Source organism: Accipiter gentilis, chromosome 7 (assembly GCF_929443795.1).
Source record: "Accipiter gentilis chromosome 7, bAccGen1.1, whole genome shotgun sequence".
Taxonomy (NCBI): Eukaryota; Metazoa; Chordata; class Aves; order Accipitriformes; family Accipitridae; genus Astur; species Astur gentilis.
Genome location: NC_064886.1, coordinates 9,459,482 through 9,480,533, shown reverse-complemented (window position 1 = coordinate 9,480,533; position 21,052 = coordinate 9,459,482). Strand labels below are relative to the sequence as shown.

Genomic DNA, 21,052 nt, shown 5'->3' with positions numbered 1-21,052 from the left:
TCCCATGTTATGTGCATACTGGGGCCCTTCCTTAGTTTTATCCATTGCTGGCAGTAAACCCTTTGCAGAAGAAGCAGAACTTGTTTCTTCAGGGGAGATGTGAGCATGTGTGGGCTGTGCCATCACTGCCAGCAGCCAATGCGCCTGATGGTCTCAGGCAATGCCAGTTCCTGGAATAAAAGTTTCCTGTAAGGCTCTGCCCAGCCAGAGAAAACACCATTTGGGGAAGGGTCCAGAAAGCGTCCCAAAAGATGCAGCATGTTGTGGTGCAGCTGGTTCAAACAGACTATTTCAAGGTCTTTACTTTATTTTCTCTCCTTGAAATGGGTTTTATTTTCTATTGCAATATAAGCAAAGGCTGAAGTTACAGGCTGGGAGTTTCACCAAATGTTTAAAAAAATGCAGCATATGGAAACTTGGGGGTTTTCACTCTTTAGGAATAAAATCCTAACTGGAACTGCTGGAATTTCCCACAGAACAGAGAAGCCAGGTTTCCACCAGCCCTAAGAAAACTCTGGGAAAAAAAGATTTCAGGAGCAGCCACACTGTCTCAGTCTTGATCTTATCTTCATCTTTCAGTTGAAGGAATTGGCAGGGGAAAATTGTTCTGTATTCTGCTGGGATCTGAGATGAAAGAGAAAATAAAGGTGCAGGATGTGACTGCCGTGTTGGTATGTCCGCTTCAGATCTGGCTTCATGCTCGTGCCAGGAAGCCCCCCAGCTGGCCTGGTTGCTTGCAGATCTGGGGGACTCATACTCCTGCTCTCAGCATCGGCAAGACCTCGATGGCTGAGACCCTGCCGTATATCAAAAGTCAGGGCTGTAGTAACAGGCACATGCCACAGACAGCATGCCCAGGGACAAGGAGCTGCTTGGGGAGGCCACTGGGCCCCTGCTCACCCCTTGCTTTGGTGATGCTCTAAGAGGCACCCTTGTGTGAGCTCACCAACCTAGTTGATGAATTTGTAATCCTGATTAGGAAATTCCACCTCTTTTGGCCTAACAACCAATGCTGCTGTTATGTCTGCCAAAAAGGTAGGGAACAGCTGTTTTTGCATTCAGGGGTAAATAATGAGCTTAATGTGCATTGGGGAGCTGCAGGTTGAAGGTGGAGAGAGCTTTAGAAGCCTAAGGACCGTGATGCCTTAGCGCAGGCTGTCTGGCCAAGAGACACATCAGTAGGAGAGGAGGATGGAGCTGCTGACTCCTGAAAGTCCCTGCCTGAATAATTTGCCAAGGAGGCTGGAGCTGCTCTGTGTGCGCTAAGAAAAGCTGATGTAAATGCAGCTGGGGAATTCCAGGAGCCATCTAGCTCCGGTGCAGGCAGTATTCCCTCCCCTGTCCCGCTCTTCCCTCCGCCTCCTGTCGTCACCCTGAGACACGTGTGGGGGGAGAAGAATAACAGCTGAAAACCCCATCTCAGGGCTTCATAATCCTGGAATGAGCTGCAGCAGCTGTGCTGTTCCGGAGGATGCAATAAGCAGTCAGGAGTGGGAAATAACTGCCTGTAATCCTTCCCTGCCTGCCCTTCCTACCGCGGGAACATGAAGGCTGTTTCTCTCCGGATCCTGTTTGTGCTGAAGATCTTGTGCCTGGCGACCCTGGCTGGAGGTGAGCCACAGTGCCCCTTGCCACCCCCTGGGCTCCCCGGAGGAGCAGCCAGGTTCACGAGGGGCTAGGGAAGAATGGGGCCGGGGGGGGGGGGAAGCGGTGCTGGATCGGGCTGTGGGCACCAAGGGACCTTTGTGGGCTGTGGGAGATCTCGTAGCAGGATCAGGCTGGGTTTGGGAGGCAATCCTGGCAGCAGGGAAGTGGGAGCCAGTGATGGCGTTTGTCATTCCTGAGGCTAGGTAGGGAGAGTGTTGGAGAGACTTTCTGGTGATCCATATTGGAAAAGAAGCATAATGCACTTCTGTTCCCCTTTTTTCATGTCCCCTAGGGACATGCTGTGGGGGCAGGCCGTAGCCCATCTGAGGGTGGCTAGCTGTCTGTACAGGTTCCCTGTCCTGAGGGTGCTGGTGCTCCCATGGCTGCGAGGCGGGGGGCTGCTGTCGCCTGCAGCCCCAGAGCCTGTGCAGTGTGTGTGTGCAGTGCGCACGTGTGTGTGCGTGCACAGGTGGGAAACGCTCTCCTGTTCGCTGGATAAAGATCTTTGCGAGCTCCAGGGTGGTGCTCAGTGGGGCCAGAGGACCAGGAGGAGGTGGGCGCAGCTCTCCTTGGGTTGCTCTCGGTTTAAGTCGCCTGTGGCACAGAGCAGTGATTGCTGCTCAAGGCAGCAGTTAATTAAGCAGGGTGGGTTGCCAGGCTGGCGGCCAGCTTCTCAGCAGTGCAGGCAAAGCTGGACTTCACGCAGGACAAAGGAATGGTCTCTTCCCACCATGGGAAGGGAGAGGGGCAAAGAGCCCTTAAGATCTGTGCCCTCTTGCCACCAGATGAGAGGAGTGAGGACAGCAAGAAGGGCAGCTGGGGATGGAGCTTCTTCCTCTCCTCACACCTCCAGGCAGGTTCTCCAGGGCTGGCCTGAGTAAAGTGGGCAATGGGGACACCGGGCAGCTTATCCTGCCCTGGGAACCCATTGCCTGCTTTGGCACTGCCTAGCGCTGCTCACCTGCGGCCAAACATCCATCTCCTCTAAAGTGATGAAATCAGGCTGGCTTTGCAGAAAGAAAGGCTGGTGGTGCTCCCTGGTCAGGGTCTCCTGAGGAGCCATGCTGAAAAGCAGGTACCAATGGCTCCCAAGAGCAGTGCCTCAGAGGAGTGGTGGTCCTGGATGGGTAAACTCTCAGTTCCCAGGTGTCCCCAAGGTCCCTTTGGCAAAGACTCAGATGCAGCTCAGAGAAGCAGAGTTGTGTGCCCCAGGAGGAGGGGGACTACCAGGGCTGGCTCCGTGCTCCCTGCAACATTGCTCTCTCCTTGGTACGTGCTTTCCAAGCTCCTCCACTCTGGGAAGAACACCCCAGGAGTTCAGCTAATTGCAAACCATTTGCATTGGTGCCAGTAATTGTAAAATCAGCTAACAGTTAACAGAGAAGGGCCTTTGGGAGCAGTCTCTGACCATTCCCTGCCATGCACCTCCTCAACTGTCCACAGGGACGGATCTGGCCCTCTTTGCTGTGCCTGTTTTGTTGAACGCTGCTCCTGAAAGTGGAGGACACCAGCAGTATGTCCTCTGGCTAATGAGAGTTAATTGGGAAGTCGGTTGCCCCTGAGCTATTCTTGATCCTAAAGTGCCACAGAAGACATTATTGTGTGAACAAAGAGTTTTGCTTTAACATTACAGAGACCTAGAGATTGAAACGTGCTTCTGTAGAGAGGCCGCAGGAGTGTTTGCTTGGGATTTCTTTGCAACCATGCATTTCCCCAGTAAATGAATCAAAAGAGCTGAGGGTGCTCCTGTAGCGATGCTCATTCTTGCACCTGGTGGATGGATCATTCCCAACTGAACTGCATCAAATTCACCAAATTGATTTGGGAATCTGAGATGACATTTTGTAGAAACTGCCTGATCTTAACCGGACTCCAGCTCCTTTCTTCACAGGGGGCCTCAGATAAATCAGGGCTTGTTTTTCTAAGTCTTGGCCCCTGGGATGTCAGAAACAAATTGCCAGGCTGCATTGTGCAACCTCCTCTCACGTGGCAAATGCCTGCTGTTGGAGGCTGGGGGTAGGTGCAGGAATGAAGGGTCCCCAGTGGTGTGACTGGCATTTCTCCTTGAAGGGTTCAAGTGGGGTTTTGTTTTTATGCTTTGCAAATTGAAAACCATATTTTCTGGTGGAGATGAAAAAGAGATGTTTGGTGAGAAACTGTGCTGTGAAGCCGGGCTGCTGAGATATCTACAGGAGCAATGTATCATTCACCAAAAGGTTCTTTCCCTGCACCCTTTCTCTGAGTCCAAGTGGCATTCAGAGACCACACAACAGCAAAGAGAGAGGCAGGATGCTTGCCTGGAGGGGATCTCCAGTGGGAGGAAGAGTTAGGATTGATCCAGATAAGTGGAGGACAAGCATCCTGCCCTCTGATCTGCACTGTCTGCACCAAAAGCCCATTGGTGACAGTTGCAGCAGGTCTTTGGGGGATGAAGAAATGTGGCTTCTGGGCACCATGCTGAGAGCAGTCCTCCTGTGACCCAAATGGGAGAGGACCTGCAGGTCTAGGTGCTTGCACAAAGGACCTCCAGCCAGTGCTTGCACATCCTGTAAGGCAAGCTGCAATGGTGTCTCAAGAACCCCGCAATTTTCACAGTGCTTTTTTTGCAGTTTTCTGGGTATCTTATCACCTGTTTGGGTGATACAAACAATCATGGCCCTGATGGGATTTGTCTTCATCTCATTTTATCAGGGATTGGAAACTTTCATGGCAAGCTTTGGATTTCTTCTCCCCAGAGAAAGGGAAAAAGAAACAGTGCTGATTTTTAGAGTACCTAATAAAAACCAACATTTAATATGTTGAAAACTTTATTTCAGGGCAACCCAAAGCACCTCTGAAGTGTTCAACAGAGTGCAGCCGCTTTACATCTGGGATAGCGGCGAAGCGGATAAGGAGCTACCGCATGACCGAACCCCTCTGCACCAAACAAGCTGTCATGTAAGCATGGCCCCACCGCCTGCCTCCCTTGCCGCATGCCCTCCAACCCCGATTAAGTGTTAGCCCGTCAGCAAATGCCCTTGCTTTGGAGCAAGGAGCAATCTGGAAACAGAGCAGACGCTGGTATTTATTTGAGGGGCAGGTTGGGTTTTTTCCCTATTTAAAGACCAACAGCCTCCATGTGAGACCAAGGGCTCAGGCACAGAGTGAGACAGGGATAAATGGACGGGGAAAGGGACTGACAGACATACTTGTTGGCAGAACGGGGCAGCAGAAGCACGCAAGGCAAGAGCTCACGTGTTTCTGTGAAAGCAGGTGTTTTCTCTGGAGACAGATTCAGACTTTTGAGCTTGTCTGGAGATGACAAAAGCTACATTTTGAGACACCATCGAGACCACTTTATTGCAGCCCAGGAGGTTGCTCTAAAGTGAACCTGCTGGGCTGACCTTGGAAAGTCTCATCTCACTGAGTAAATCAGAAGGTTTTGCCTTCACGTATGCTTGCCCCTGGGCAGCTGGTGCCTGCAGAGCTTCCTTCTCTGAGCACTGGAGGCAGACTGCATCCAAACATCAGAACAATGCTTTCAAAAGAAAAAATTCAGGGAGGGGAAACCCTTCACCCATGAGTCACGTTCAGCTGCTCCTCATTCAATCAGATCTCAGAGGCACCTGCCTTCCTGAAATAAATAATCCATACAACATGGTGGTGTTTACTATGGACTTGAGAGAGTTAGTGTTGCTGTCTGTGTGCCTTCCCTATCACGCTGATCTTCTAAAGCAGTGTTTTCTTTATCCAGTAAGTGATCCCTTTTTATTTTCAGATTTATTACTCTGAAGTCCCTGGAGATTTGTGCAGATCCAGAGGCAGAGTGGGTGAAGAAGATCGTACAGAAACTGGACCAGAAAAATGCCGCAGCCTCCCCACTTCCACGTGATGCCACCTCAGCAGTGGCACCAGAAGAGGTCGGTGTTTTTCAGAAACATGTTGGTCTTACAGTAACAGTTCCATCTCAAGCGACTGCTCCAACTAGTTTCTTCCAGGGGACTGGCACAACAGTTCTGGAGAGAATACGTGTTTCTGCTGCCAGGACGGAGGCATCCAGCAAGCCTCCACCAGCCATGCAGGACACCACTCAGGTCCCTGCAGGATCATCCCCTGTGATACAGGAAGTTGCTGCCCGCTCAGAAGTCACTCCAGAAGCAAACACCTTAAAATCTCCTGCATCTTCAACAACTTTTGCAGCAGGCCTGGTCTCCAGCCAGTCCACCCCATATCCCACGGCTCTTGTGCATAGCTTTGACAATGCTGTGGGATCTACAGAAGAACCTGTAGGACATACCGCAAATGCTACAGCTCATATTGGAGACACCACTTCTCCTAGCTCAAATTCAGACCCCATGGCCATTACTAAAGGATCAGACCATCCTGTACTTTCTACAAATGAATCCCTGGACCCTACAAGTGCAAGAGACAATACTCCAGATGCTGCTTCTAGCAGTTATAGTTCAGATCTCCTGGACAGCATGGAGATCACCACAATCCCAGCCACACCAGTTCCACCAGAGGCTACCTCAGTTTCTACTCTTAACTCCACAACTGCCATAGACAAAGGTACTTCTGTCTATACCAATAAGGTTGCCAGTTCTTCTACAGGTGCTTTTGGTACTAGAATATTTGATTCTTCATCGCCCGTAGCAAAGCAAGAGCCTTCAGATACAATAGTTTTTACTAGTCAAGCATTCTCAGGCCAAGTCAGAGTGCAGATAACTACAGAAAGACCAAACAATCTGCCTCTTCACAGCTTCTTGTCAAGGTCTCAGATGCATTTTATCATCCCAGTTTCTGTGGTAGGTGGTCTGATGGTTTTCAGTGTTGCCATTGTGTGGCTATATCTAAAATTTGGAGTCAAAACAGAAGAAATGTCAAGAGAAATGGTACAGGGGTTGCTCTACCAGAATGAAGGACGTGAAAACAGTGTCTATCCAATGGAAGTAATCTGAATGCTTTATGGCGTGGACATTTTTGGCCTAAACCAGATGTGTGTTGCTGCAGGAAAGCTAAGTTTATGCTCAACTGGTGACCAGTAGGAAGCAAAGCAGGGAATAAAAATACCAGAGAAAACTGAATTTTTTTTGCGGAGCAGAATGTCAAAAAATATATTTAATTTGTATATTGGAAAGAAATGAGATGCTTTTTTCTTCTGGTACTGTTACGTACAAAGGCTGTTGCTGTTCTAGAGCTGCTTGGTGGCTCTTTGCCAGGTGCTGGACAGAAGTGAATTTCCAAATTGCTGTTGGGAATTTTTCTGCATTTCATCATGGCCCAGCTGAGAAGCCACCCACTCCCCCACACTGCTCGACTCGGGCTCAGCCACCTTGAGCAATCTTAACACCAAAACCACACGATTTGCACTTAACAAAGTCTCTGTTGCTTCTTTCTTTGCACTTCAGATCACTGCTCTGTCAGACCAAGACTGATGCTGGTGGCCAGCTGGATGCTGGCTCTCCTTGGGCTGATCAAATACCCCATTTACTCTTGTGGAGACACAAGGGGTAGTCTAGCTTTTCAGACAGAGGTGACAAAAACTGCATCTGATTAGGGGACTGAAGGTCAGTGCTACAGATTCCACATTCAGAGGAGCTGGCAGCACACAACTGATCTTCTTGAAATCAGGCCACCTTTCTCTCCAACAGCTACAGGCATTTCTTCTTGCCGATTTAGTCTGAGACCTAGTTCTTGGCAAATCAACTGCAATAAAACCCTTCTGCCAGCTGATGCGCCCTGTGTCCAGCCACGTCCAACAACGGGGCAGGATAATGTGGAGGAGCCTTTGCAAATGGGAGAAAACAAGGAGTCACCCAATAATTTTGCTATTCATGTGATAACATTGGAGGGTTTTTGCTGTTCTCTGCAAGCACAAAACCCAGGAAATACTCTCTTGGAGTAGCTCAATGCAAGTCTGAATTTAGTCATATAGGAATTACTCCACCACAGCAGACGTACCATCCTTCTGGTCCCATATTCTCTCTAGAAATCAGCATGTTTGCTAATCCACAAAAAAGCAAAAAGTACCTGTTTATGGTCGTACACTTCAGCTGCATTTTAGTTTTTCTTTTTTGGCTAGCACTGATCACCAGGCTATTAAAAGCACCATAACAGTACCAGGCTGGGTTTTTTAACCCAAATTGTTTTTTACTTTTAGACTTCTAGATGTTACTGTATGTAAGCCTTATCTTTTATCTGTGGTCAGTTCCTGAAAACCATTATTAAACATTGACTCCAGTGTGAATTTTGCTGGAGCGTGCACAGGTCTCAAGATATGATGCTTTGTAGGTAGAGCTACACATCAAGGGTCAGATCCTCTGCTAACCAACCTCAGTGGATCAGAGCCCAAAGTATAAATATGCATGTAGAAAAAAGAAAGCAAAACCACATAATAGGCAAGATAAAGAAGAAATGATGGGCCAGCTGTAAAGCAGAGCTAGAGGAAGGTGGCCTATTAGATCCATCAGACGGCACCTTCAGGGCATCCATCCAGCCCTGGAGGTGGAGAGGATAAGACTGTAGTGGTGTTTGTTTTCTGCCATCATTCAGTCCCTTAGTTCTGCATTTTGTTGACTTGAGAGAGGGGAGTCAGGTATTCATCTCAGGCTTTGCAAGTACAGAATGCAATCAGATTAACTGTAATTAGGAATTTGGGGTGAAACCCCTCCTTGTACAGCAGCACTCCTGTGCAGCCCAGCTCTGTAATGCTGGCTGGCATTGATTTACGTGGAGGGTAAATTGGAGGCTGTCGGCACAGCCTCCCCATCTGCCCCGCTTGCGTGCGGCTGGGGTTCTGGCCTCACAGTTTGTGAGGTGGTGTACTATGGCATTATTTTTATACAAAATACTAGAAATGTTATTTTTGTAGTAAAGTTTTATAGCCATTTGAATGTATGTAATGTCCTGTCCTTGCTACTGAAGCATCACGGAGTCAAGACATTTCTGGAAACATTGGAAAACACCTTGTCTATTTTCTTGCTGGTCTTGGATGGCTTGTGCATGTCCATGGGAGCTGGGTCACTCTCCAGGCAGTACAGCAAATGGAGTGGACACTTGTCTTGTCTGGCTATGGGTGAAGTTCTCAGCCTGGAGTGATGCTGGGGAGATGAACGTGCACCAGGCAGATCTGATCACTTCAACTCCCGCCCATGGTATTTGTAAGGACACTGGTTTCAGCTCCACAGCCAGCTCCCACCATCTTCCAGCTTCCATGGTCATGCTGGCACTCATCAGGAGGAGCTGCTCCTCCAGCCCAGATCCATTCTTTTACTCATCTTGCTCCCCTCTCCTGTTTCCAGACTGCTACCAGGCAGGATGCTGGCAACCCTCATGGGGGGCAGTTAAACCCCCGGGAGGGGGCAACCGCTGCTCCTCCTTGCTTTACGCTGTGTGATGGGCAGTCTGGGAGGGTATGAGGCAAATGCAAATGCAGAAGGACGGAGCCTGTGGGTGTCACTGGTTCCTGGGGCTTATTCATGTCATTTGCTGTAGAACATAGTGACTTTTACAGGTTCCGATTCATTTGTGTATCAAATATATATGAGTGCGTGCGCGAGATATATGTTCTGTACCTTTTTTTAGAAGTAAAAGAAATAAAGTCCTTATGTTAAAAACTCTTGTCCTCAGGGGATTCAGCCCAGGACTGGGTGAACAAGTCTGGTCCCTGCAGAGGTGCAGAGATGAATGCATACACTTAAGTACCGTGCGGGGAATCCCAGCATCACTGAGAGATGGCAAAGCCAGCACAGTTGATGCAGTCGGGCTATTGCTCCACCTCTTCACTGTTTAAGGGCTACAGTCTTGCCAAAAATTTGCAGGGAGTCGCATTTCCTATACTGCTAAGGCACTACTAAAAAAAACAGCCGGGCTTTTGCTTTGTTTCAGCAAAGCTACAGCCAAACAGCAACCCACGGAAAACAAACATTGTGCTCCAAGTCTGTTCTGTAAGGGGCCGAGAGGGCAAGGGCTGAGCTAGGATCTCTCCCATCCCAGCAAGGGCTTGGGCTGCTCTTGCACGCTCCTCCCTGGTGTAAGGAAGGAGAGGTGGGAAAGGCAACACAAAACAAGAGTCAGTGCCCAGGGACTTGCCTGGAGTGGGGAGCTGGAAGAAGCAAGAGGGTCATGGATGAGCATGTCCCCTGCAATCCAGCCCCATGCCGTGTGGCCACCCTGCCCCATGCTCTGGCACCACCGGCTTAGTGAGAGGATGGGGAGGGCTGTGAAAATTTCCCACAGATGAATCACCAGGCCAGAAAGGTCATTTTGGGGATAAGAAGCTCTGTGGAAAGAAAAACACGTGGGTTGTTTTTTTTTTTCTTCTTTTCTCCTCTCTTGTTATTGGGAAAGGGCAGGCGAGAGAGGGGGAGGCTGTGTAAACAAGGCGGCCCTGACAGTGATGAATCATTTCCAACATGCAGAGCAAGCACCGGCGCCAGCATGGGCCGCTGGGGAGCTGTGGCTCCGGAGCACTGAGGGAGCTTTTGGATGCCCGGTCCCTTGGCCAGCTGGTGGCACACACTCGCCAGCTTTGCTGCTGCTCCCTGGCTTCTCTAGGTCTAACAGTGTAGGAAAGGACCTTGGGCGAGGATGTCCAACCGTGCACCTTCCCGTGCTCCTCCTGGAGGTCCGTGGGCTGCCTCCCGTGCAGAATTTGGCCCAGGAGGACAAGTAACGCCTGTCATGCTCAGGTGGGACAAAGCTTGCCTTCTGCACCTTGTGTGCAAGACACGTGCTTCTGCCTCGAGATTTCCCCCCAGCCACCAGGAGACAGGGAGCCCATGGTCATGGTGTGTTCCTTCTGGTCCCTCGCTGACCCACAAATTTGGTTTCCAACGCCACACCAGTGCAAACCCTCTCCACCACTTCGTTAGCCAGCTGTTTTGATTGACCTTATGAGAACAAGGAGTCAATGGAATGCCACACAGGCCCAGCTCCATGCCTTCCCATCCCCACAGGCTCCATCAGATGGCAGGGTGACTGGCCTTGAGGGCACTAATTGGTCTTAATCACCCTGACCAGCCTCACCTGTGGATTGACTCACCCCCCTCCCACACCCCCCTCTGCCCACAGTCCAGGAGCCCCATTTAAGCTCGGGCTTGAGCCTCTGGTCCTTGCTTTGGAAGTGTTGTAAGAATGCTGGTCTGGTGTCCTGGCCCTGGCCCTGGCCCTGTCTCTTGGATAGACCTTAGACCTAAGCTGTAGGTGTCTTGTTGCCTGGCTGGATGGACCCTTTGGTGCTGTAGCCCTGTCTCTGTCCCCATCTCCTGCTGAATAGACACCCCCTAACCCTCCCCAATATATCCTGGCTCTAGTTCCTCACTTTGGTGTGCCTGGGACTGTTGATGGACCCTGTTACCGGCCCCTGGCTCTGCGCCCCATGCTCAGACCCTGTGGGACCCCACCTTGCTGGTGAGGACGCTGCCTGTGCTGGGGTCATCCTCAGCTCCTGGCTCGTCCCCTCTCACTCCCCCTGTGGCCTGGACCTGGCAGTGAGACACCTCTGCCTTTGTCTTCTCCAAGCCCTGACTTCTCTCCAGGGTGATGTGTGAGGGGCACGGTTATTCCTGTGAAGCAGAGACCCTGCAGTCTCCATCCTCTCTGGTTTGAGACTTGGATTGTGACTTATGAAATGTCTATCCCTGCTCAGCATGGTGGTTTTTCTATGAAATGTTGTGTAAGCGCACTTATGCTTAGGGCAGCCTCTGGTCAAGTCAACGTACCACCACTTTAATAATGCTGGCTTAGCGGAACACAGGATGTCCTCTTCACTGCTTTGGCTCTCTGGTTGCACAGCTGCAGTTCTGCTGTGTGGCTGTGGTTCTCCCGTGCTTTGCGCTTGCTTAATCTCCACTTCTATGAGAGTTGTGTCCCTGTTCACATCACTGCAAGGGCTGCTCTTGTAGCTGAAGTCCCCCTTGGGTAAACAAAGAGATTGTCAGGGCTCTCCAGGGTCATACCTCATCATTGACCATCTCTGGTGATGAAGGAAGCCTCATTTCTGAAGCATGCTTGAATTCTGCCAGGTGAGCTACAAGGCCACAAAGCAAATAATTTAAAAAAATAATAGAAAGAAGTGAGGAGCCCTCCAAGGAGGAACGTGATGTCAGCTTGAAAACTCAGACCATAGCTGGCACAAATACTTTTTTATTACAATATCTAGGGACCTTAATGTATCTTTCTCATCATGTTCTTTGAACTGAATTTAGTTTTCCGATTACTACGTTTTATCCTAATCAAAAACTAAGGAACAAGTTAATTCATAACTTGTTCTATTGCCTCCTTGGAGTTATCAGGACTAATTGTGCTCAGAATTAAATCACTAAAAATGGCTGAAATTGCTTCCATGTCCTATTCTTTTTCTGTTATCACAGCTTTGCTTTAAAAGCTGAGCTGAAGCAGCGTTCCACTGCTGTGTTTAACTCCAGGAGCATAAAATAGATCAGGGTTGAAAAAGGGAGGGTGAAGTGCTCACCAAGCATCATTTCCCCCGATTGCTACCTGACACAGAAGCCTCTCCAGCGCAGAATCTCCCTTGGGAGCAGCAGCTCCTCCTGACACCCCAGATCCATCCTTCACTTAACCTCGAGGTAGCTGATCAACCTTACTGGAGAAAAATGGGGAAATGCCTCCTTTTCAGTGCATTTGAGAAAATGGGCATCACATACTTTTTTTCTCTTCCTTAGCGAAGGAGCCATTTCCAGTTTTTGGTCCAGGTGCATCCACCTCTGCCTCTCTGCTTGGGCATCATGGTGAGGGTTCCTTGCCCGGCTGTGGTGAGTTTCTGCTCTGTCCCCTGCACTGGTGGGTGAGCTTGCCCAGTGACTCAGTGCAGATAATCCTCTGGGAATGGGCTCCTGGACACATCCTTCCTGCAGCCTCTGCATCTCATGACGCTGGGCAGGACTTACCGTACAGGATGCAGCTTGGATCACCAGCTTCCAGTACTTGCTGGTCCCCAGTGTCCAGCTGTAGGAAACAGGCTTTGGAAAAGACTCTCGTTTTCCTCTTTTTAAAGTGTGTTTCCAGGCTGTAGGACCTGGCACGGTTGTACCTGGAGTCGCAGGGTGAGTACTGACTCTGGGAAGAAACAAGAGCATCGCCTTTGGTTTGTGATTGTACCATGAGTCAACCAGAGCTTCAAAATGGATCTGGGGAGACCCTTGAGTGAGCATCCCAGGGAAACGTGGAGGGCTTTACACTCAGAAAGCTGAGATTTTAACAGAAGAAAAACTAGAATGTTTCATATTGTAAATGGAGAAGACTCAAAGTGACTGGCTGGAACAGAAGATAATAGGGAAAAGCTTATTTCTAACCCTCCCACCACCTCCTTGGGGACAGGTTTCAGGCACTCGGTGATGCTCAGCCATGTCTCTCCTGCCTTGGCAGCCCAGCTGCTTTTGCAGTGCAGAGCCTGTGCTTTCCTGAGCAGCATGACGACCATGTGGCTGTGTTTTCCCGCACAGCTGGATGTGCTCAGTTATCTGCTGAGACCCTGTTTCCAAGAGTGGGGCTTGTTCTGCCCAGCTGTGGGCACCAGCCACACTGGCACCATGGCTGGCAAAGCTGTCCCCCAAATTTCCCTCCTCCTCCTCCTCCTCCTCCTCTTGTAGAATTAAGGATAATTTTTTTTTTTAATGTAAACAAGCAAATTCTCTAGAGCCCATTCAAATGAAAAGGGAACTTGGGCCAGCAGTGGGACTTTCCAGCACTCGTCAGTTAACAACTGCACATCAGCCTTTTCCTTCGCAAAAAGTAACGTTAAAGAATAAACATCACAGGGTCTCCAGGGTGTGATAGTGATGGTTTGAAAACCTGAGAAAGGGAAAGCAGAACATCCCAGGCCAGATATTCTGCCAGATAGGCAAGCACAGCTCAGCAGAAGCAGGTGCCCACTAGTATTGTTACTTCTCAAGGTCTTCTCCATCCAGAGCTGTCTCTTCTCTCTTCCCTGACCCTGGTTGCTGGGTGCCCTTGGACTTGTTCAGCCACCAGCACTATGTGCTGCCCTGGCTGCCCACTCAAAGCAGGACCCATAGCTGAGGAGTGGTTGCGTGAAGCCCCAGGCCACGGGGAGACGTGCCATGGACTTGCAGCAAGACCATGTCTACTCATCCCAAAAATTCTTCTGTGTTGATAACAGTCCAGCCCTTGGATGGTGGCTTTGCCCCAGGTGTGGTTAGGGCAGGCTGTGCGCTCCCTTCGTCCCTGGCTGCAGGGGCACCCGTCTTTCCCCAGCTTGAGGATATCTGCCATGGGTATGACAGCATTGTGCCACCTGCACTTGGTGGCCTTGCTCCTGTGCACACCACAGGCAAGACAAAAATGTGTCAGGAGCAGCAATATGGCCCATGTCCCCAGTTCGGCATTGCCAGTTTGGCTGCAGCTCGAAGAGTGTCACGGTGTCCAAAAGGCTGCCTGCTGGGATGGTGTCCGTGGGATGGGAGGCTACTCTGGTCCCAGTAACCATGGCCCAGGTCTGGGGAGAGGCTCTTGGAGAGGCACGCGAGTCTGCAAGAGGGGAGCCTGGGGCAGAGAAGAGGTGGGGAGGTGGACAAGAAGGGAAGGGAGCACTCACAAAGCTGTGGGGGAAAGGAAAGGTGCTAAGATACCTTCGGGGATCAGCAGAAGGGCACGAGAAGTTTATGACAACCCAGGGAGACACCGAGTCGCTGGGTTGAACACTCGCAGGAAGGAACGGCACTTTGGGACCTGTTCAGAAATGCTTTATTTTTAGTCCTCTGGTGGCTATGCATTATGGGTGGCCTCATGCCAGCTCCTCCTGGGCCAAGTCACGCTTTTGAGATGTAGGGACTCTGTCTCTCCACAGGAGCTGAGCCAAAGCACAGCAGCTGCAGGGGTCTGAGTATATATTTTAATCATTTCTACTAGGTTGGGAAGAGCCTTGGCATACCCTACCTGGGCTCCTTGAGCCTTCAGCAGCAGGAGATGTGTCTCCTCCTGCAGCTGGGGTTGAGGAGACCTGGGCATGACCAGAGCAGTTCTCAACACTGGGTGGTTTTCTCCCAAATTTTTTAAAAGGCACCCAGGGACGACACAGTCCCAGGCATAATGTCTTGCTCCAAAGGGGCAGAGAGTGGCTGGGGGTGCACTGTGAAGAAGGGCTTGATGTGGCCCCTTGGGTAGCTCACAGTGGATGAGGGGAGACCATGGTGCCCCAGGCATCTGCATGGGACTCTGCTGCTCCATGCATCCACCTACAGCCTGGGAAAAAAAAGAGGAAATGGGGAAATAAGCTTCCGAGCAGGGGCTGTGCATGACTGGCAAGGACCTGCAGAAGGGTCTGGTGGTCTAAGTGGCCGGGTGAGGAAGGGGGAGTCAAGCACAGTGGGGAGAAGCTGTCCGCATCCTGCGAGGAAAAGCCCTCACACAGCCGCCATGCTTGGTGCAAGGGCGGTCCTGGTGCTCGTGATGCTACTCACCCTCTCCCCACGCTGTGATGCAGGTAAGGCACCTCACGGGCCACCGCTGCGGGTTGGGGCTCAGGGTCGTCCTGTTGGGGAGGTCAGGCAAGAAACCCTGGTGTGGAGCAGGGACGGTGCTGGTGGCAGAAGGAGCAACCCCTTGGTCGGGGCAGGGCTGCATGTCCCAGGGTGCGGGGAAAGGATTGAGACCGTTGCCAGGGCCGGGTGGCTTTGGCAAGGCCAACCGCAGGGCTATTGGTGCCCTGGGAGGGAAGGAGGGCACCTGGGGCTCCTCATGGCAGCATCTTCAGAACTTGGGGGACATTGTATGCATCAGCTTTGTCACAGGGGAAGGTCTTAAAAACTGCTTTTCCATCTCTCTTTGTCTTCTCCAGCCCCTTACACACTGTGTGAGTGCTGCTTCGTTACATAAATTCCCCTCTTTGGCTGGCTATCCTGAAGGATTTCTACAGAACTCCCAAGGAGTGTTTTCTCCCAGCAGTTGTATAAGTCCTAGTAATTTCCCCACCACTGTGCTGTCTCCTGGCCCACCACGGGTTCAGTTCATCCATCCCATCTGGGTACAGGACTGGGCCAGGTCTGTATGGCCTCCATGAGTGGCCGTCTTCCAGCATGAAGAGGGGAGGACATGCCTGGTCACTTCTACGGGGCAGAGTTAAGGACACAAGTCCACTGCAGCTCCTGAAGGCTCTGCCCAGGCTCTAGAGGCATTGGGCTGCAGGATGAGCTGCTTGTAGGACAGCAGGTTCCCAGGGGCAGTGTGCAGGGCTAAAGGGAGGGGAGGAGGAGTGCAGGGGAGGGAGGATGGCATGGACCCAAGAGGTGTCATTTCTCACCAAGCTTCGCCTTTCATCTTGGCAGGTTTGAGACCAGGAACGGGATCAAAGTCTGTGCAAACCCACGGATGCCTTGGGTGGAGAAAGCGGTTGAGGGGCTTCAGAAGAGGAAAAGACTTCATGCCCTGTGATGTAGAGTGGGTACCCTGGTTCAGGCTACCCAACATCCTGGTGGGAAGGAATGTTTATAGTCAGCCTCCCGGAAAGGCCTGCGGATCTCCCTGACACTGAGGGATGGCACTGACTCCCCAGAGCCCTGCACCGCATTGCCCAGCTGGGCACCAGATCCTGGGCTGCTGCCAGCCCTGTCAGCACCTGCCTGCTGAGCACAGCCACAAAATAAAGTTTTACTTCATGTGGTATTGGAAAGTGGTGTCCTTTCTTCTCCCAGCCCCAGCAGCCGTGCTGCTACTGTCTGGTTGAGGCACGGAGCCAGCTAAGGGGCTGGGGTGGGATGGGGGCTCTTCCTACTGCCTCCTGAAACCTCATGGGTCTTGCTGGGGCAGACAGGGAGGCGGATGGGAGGGTGCTGCGTGGGTGCCCTGGGCATTTAGGTACTCACTTCAAGGGGGCCCAAAAGGGGCTGAAGAATCCTCTGAGGGCTTTTAGGTGCAAAACTGCCATTGGTTTTGGGCTTAGAGCTTTCAGCTTGTCCCTTGCCGTGTCCTGTGCATGCCGTGTGTGAGCACAGCCCAGCTGCCACATCCTCCCCAGGACTTCAGTGTACCTGAGCTGTGCTGCAGAGGAAGGATTTCTCTGCGGAGCTCCCTGGGCAGGTAGAACAGAGAGGGGATGCTGAAGCAGATGAGGGATTCACGCACCTACAGCTGTGGAAATCCCCCCTGCGCCAGGGGCCACAGGGAGCTCACCAGCAATCCCTGCCAGGGTTTTGCGATGGGGATGAGAACTGGAAGAACAAAAGTGAGAAAACTTGTGGGTTGAGATAAAGACAGTTTTATAGGTAAAGCCCAAGCTACATGCACAAGAGCAAAGCAAAATAAGGGATTCATTCGCTTCTTCCCACCAGCGGGCAGGTGTTCATCCATTGCCAGCTCAGCAGGACTCCATCACGCATAACAGTGATTTGGGAAGACAAATGCTATAACTCTGAATGTCTCCCCACTTCCTCCTTCTTTCACCGAGACAGTTTAATAATTGGAAATAGAAGAAAACCAACCAGCCAAAAAAAAAGAAAACCACCAAAAAAACCCCCCAAAACCACCAAGTGATGCAAAAGCCATAATTCACCACTAGCTGGATGATGGTCAGCCAGTCCCTGAGCAACGGCCACCCTGGCAACCCTTCTGCCTATGCTCCCAGCCCTTGGGGAACAGGATTTTTGGCTGCAGCACCTCCAGGGATGCTTTCACAGCAGAGGCAAAACCCATCCAGTGCTGGGGGATGACCCTGACATCCAGAACCAGAGGTCTCATGGGCACGAAGAAGCAGGTGGAGATCAGGAGGTGCTTCTGTCTGAGGAAGACTTCTAAACTGTTGCCTTTCCTCTTCAGGAGCCTTCGGACCATGGAGACACCTTGTTTGCTTGGTCTTGGTGCCCTCTCCTGACAGCTGTGGCATGGGTGCAGCCCATCTCCACCTGGATGGGGAGGTCCAGCTCAGCCCGGTGCAGGGGGTGACTGCAACGTGCGTGAGAGCCCAGAGCCAAGCAAGGCGAAGCATTCCATCACCTGGAGCAGCCAGTGCCAGGGCCGAGCGGGGCCTCACCCGCATCCTGGTCCTTCATTCGCCTTCCCCAGCGTCAGCTCCTGGCAGAGACCAGCTGGCACAGAAGTAGCATCGCTGTGGCCTCGGCCCCAGCTGAGCCCGTTGAGAGACCTCTTGCCTTGGCCCACAGTGTACATGGGTCCCACCAAGCCCTGCCCCATGGTGCACATGGGTGCTGCCAGCCCCCTGGCCAGCGGCCATCCTGCTGAACAGGAGCAGGTCCCAGCAGGGTCCTGCCTGCCAAGCTCCCCGGGAAGGCCTGGCCCGGAGCATCCCTCCTACCCATTGGCATGGGCTGGCGGTGCTGCGCCAAGCAGTGCGGGGCTGCCCAGGCCACTGGGAGCTGGAGGAAGCTGGGGCCGAGGAGTAGAGGGCAGCTGGTGTCCCTGAGCAGGGGGAGCCAGCTGTGGGGCACCAGCCCCGTAGCATCCAGGGCAGGGCAGGGGCCAAGGACTTGGGCCATCCTTTGGAGCTGGGGTCTCCAACCAGCGCAGTCCTCTGCTGCTGCTGTCGCCTGGGGATGGGGACAGGACCAGGGCTGTGATGCCACTGCCAGGGCTGTGATGCCATCATGTGCATCAGAAACCCTTGGCAGAGGGTCCTGCACAGCTGTCAGGAAAGGGCAAGCTGAAGCACCTCCTGGTGCACCCCAGAGATCTCCACCTGCCTCTTGGTACCCATGAGACCTCTGGTTCCCAGACCTACAGGGAACAGACTTGCCCCACAGACACTCTACCTCTGATCTCCTCCAAACAGGGTCCGTGGGACCGGAGAATGGCCATGGCATGGATGCTTGGGACCTCAGGGCATATTTTATACTTGTATATTAAAGAATTGGTTTTCTGCTGCTTGAATTTCTTTTTCTTTCCATGCATTTGCATTGCCATCAACTTTATTGCTTGCTGAGTAGTTGCCTGCTGCTTAGACACATAACCTTAGCACAACCAATTATTAATTGAACAGGTATATAGGTTACTATTATAGCCATTAGCTCTCTACAGATAGACTTGAACAACGTTTTAAGTACCTTTCCAAACAATCCGCGAATGTCTGGTGTCCAACCCCACCCGTCAAAAGGGTTTGTTTTTTCATTTTATGAAAAAAACCTTTAGGTGGCTTTGGATTGTCATTATTCCTGTTTCTATTCTTTTGTCTTGGTCTACACAGAAACAGCCACTGGTGTTTATGAGAGCAAGAAGCCCTCCTTTGGCCTCTAATAGATCATCTAATGCCAATTGGTTTTGTACCACCATTTGAGATCTAGATTTCACCTCTATTTGTAAGGTCTTTTTGGTATCTACCATAGCATTGGTAATACTACTTCCCTTGACACGCTTGCTATCATTGCCTTTTCCAATTCTATTATTCCTAGCCATGGCAGAAGGCTCTGGTGAACTTATGAAATTTCGTTATTGCTATAGTTTCATCTTTGCCTTTCTGGCTGTGGCTGATGGTGATGAAGACTTCCTCCAGAGAGGGTTTTGGTGGCATCAGTGTCAGAGAGCAGCATCCCCAGTGTGCGAGTGCCTTGTGTTCTTCCATTTTCTTTGGCATTTATTATATGCAGAGGATTCACATATCCTGTTAAACTATTATGATTACCCACTCAAAAAAACCCCATTGTACGAGTCAGAAAATATTTCCCATCTCTACATTTTTTTTTTTTTTTTGTCTGTGCCTACCCATTTTAATTTCTAAAGTAGGGGTTTCCCTCAGTCAGATAGTTTGTATTCAATTATAAATTATAGTGAGGTTGCAGTTGGTCTGGACATCAATAAAATCATGTGCGCAGCCTGTCCCTTCTCTTGTCTCTACACAGATGCTGCTTGTCTTTGCATTTGCCTAACCAGGCAAATTTGGGGAAGGCCCTGGAGCTCCACACCTGGAGAAGAGGCTGTGCTGCCGGTGGGGATGACCCAGGAGGCTGCGGGGAGCACCCCAGGCGTGGCAGTTTTGAAGGGGCCAGAGAAGACTAAAGCCAAGCCCAAAGGTCCTCTGCTGGGGCAGGGACACAGAGGAAAGCCTGGTCCTCCAGAGACCCTCTTGGGTCCTCCTGAGACCCTCTTGGGTCCTCTCCAGGCCTTCAAATACCCCAAATACTTCAAATACATGCACTGATTTGCTTTATGAAGAGCAGTGGAGGCGTCTACTAACACTTCTGATGGGACTGGGAACAGGATTAATTAGCTAAGGGAAAGGAGGAGCAACTGTGCCTCAGACAAGCCTGAAAAGGGAGCTCAGAGTTTGGCATGTCAGGAGATGTCAGCTGGAAAAAGCCATTAGCTCAGTTCTCCCTTAATTACAGCCTTTCGCTTTTAACCGATGTCTAGGAGGTGGTGTGACCCTGGTGGCTTGCTGGGCTCAAGGGTCTGTACACTGGGGACATGGCAGGAGTTGCAAAAGGGAAGGTGGGAGAGCTGGGGGGATGCAGAGACTGTAGGAGGGGGCTCAGGGGCTGCATATCGGGTATTTTGTTCTTGCAGAGCCCTTTCCTGGGGAAAGAGGCATTAGAAACCAGCAGTGCCATGCCCAGCTCTCCACATAGCTACCCTGCCGCTGTGCCAGGCCACCAGACATGATGGCCAGCAGACCACAGCTTCCAAAACAGATTCATCAGCACATTTGGTTTGTTTCCTTCTCCTTTCTTCTTCCAGAGAAGTGCAAACATGAGATAATCTTCAAGGAAGTCCATTTCCACCTTTTGTCTTCTCTGAGAAGCCCCCCTTTACCTCATCCCCAAGCCACAGCCATATCCCCTCCCCTGCTCCCGCTCACCATCATCCCACTTGGCTTCCCACTGGGTCATCACCCCCTCCTCGCACGCAGACTGCAGCTGCATCTCGCCTTTCTGAGGAGCAGATCTCTGCATGGAAGCTGGGCTGATGTCCACCAGTACTCCACGGTGCTGCCAGTGGGGTCTGTGCCACCCACCCCTCCTGCCCTCGGGGTCCTCACTGGGGTCTGGGATGGCTCTCTTGGGGCTGTGGTAGGGTTTGTCCCATCTTCCTGCAGAAATGAGCTGCCTGTGCACTGATGACCACAAAGCTCCATCCCTCTGACCCTCATTTCGATGCCATCAGAGGTGTGTGAGGCAGAGGCAATGCTTGGGCTCAGACTTGGGCTCAGACCCAGACTTTCCTCAGCCACCCCGCTGCTGTTGCCCCATTTCTTCCCCTTCTATAAAGTCTCCCGAACCCACTAAAAGCATCTCTGCCACCCCCTGCTCTGGGGTCCCTGGTCCAGTGTGGCTTTTTCTGCCTGACGTCCCATCCCATCCCATCCCGAGTGCTTCACTGCCTAAGCCAATGTTTTTGCTATGGCCAGGGGGGTTGGGGAGGCTGGTTTGGAGGGGATTCATTAGTCACTTGCCTTTGATGACTCAGCAAACCCGTCAATGACCTGCTCCTGCTCAGAGATTTT

The 21,052-nt window shown here is 51.4% G+C and overlaps 1 protein-coding gene across 1 annotated transcript; it reads left to right on the top strand.

Annotated features, from left to right (window-relative positions):
* Positions 1 to 1,400: 1,400 nt before the first annotated feature.
* On the top strand, positions 1,401 to 9,189 carry LOC126040527 (fractalkine-like). Its single transcript, XM_049805058.1, has 3 exons — positions 1,401 to 1,611; positions 4,464 to 4,584; positions 5,405 to 9,189. The coding sequence occupies exons 1-3, from the start codon at positions 1,545 to 1,547 to the stop codon at positions 6,582 to 6,584; spliced, it is 1,368 nt and encodes a 455-aa protein (XP_049661015.1). The 5' UTR covers positions 1,401 to 1,544; the 3' UTR covers positions 6,585 to 9,189.
* Positions 9,190 to 21,052: the final 11,863 nt, after the last annotated feature.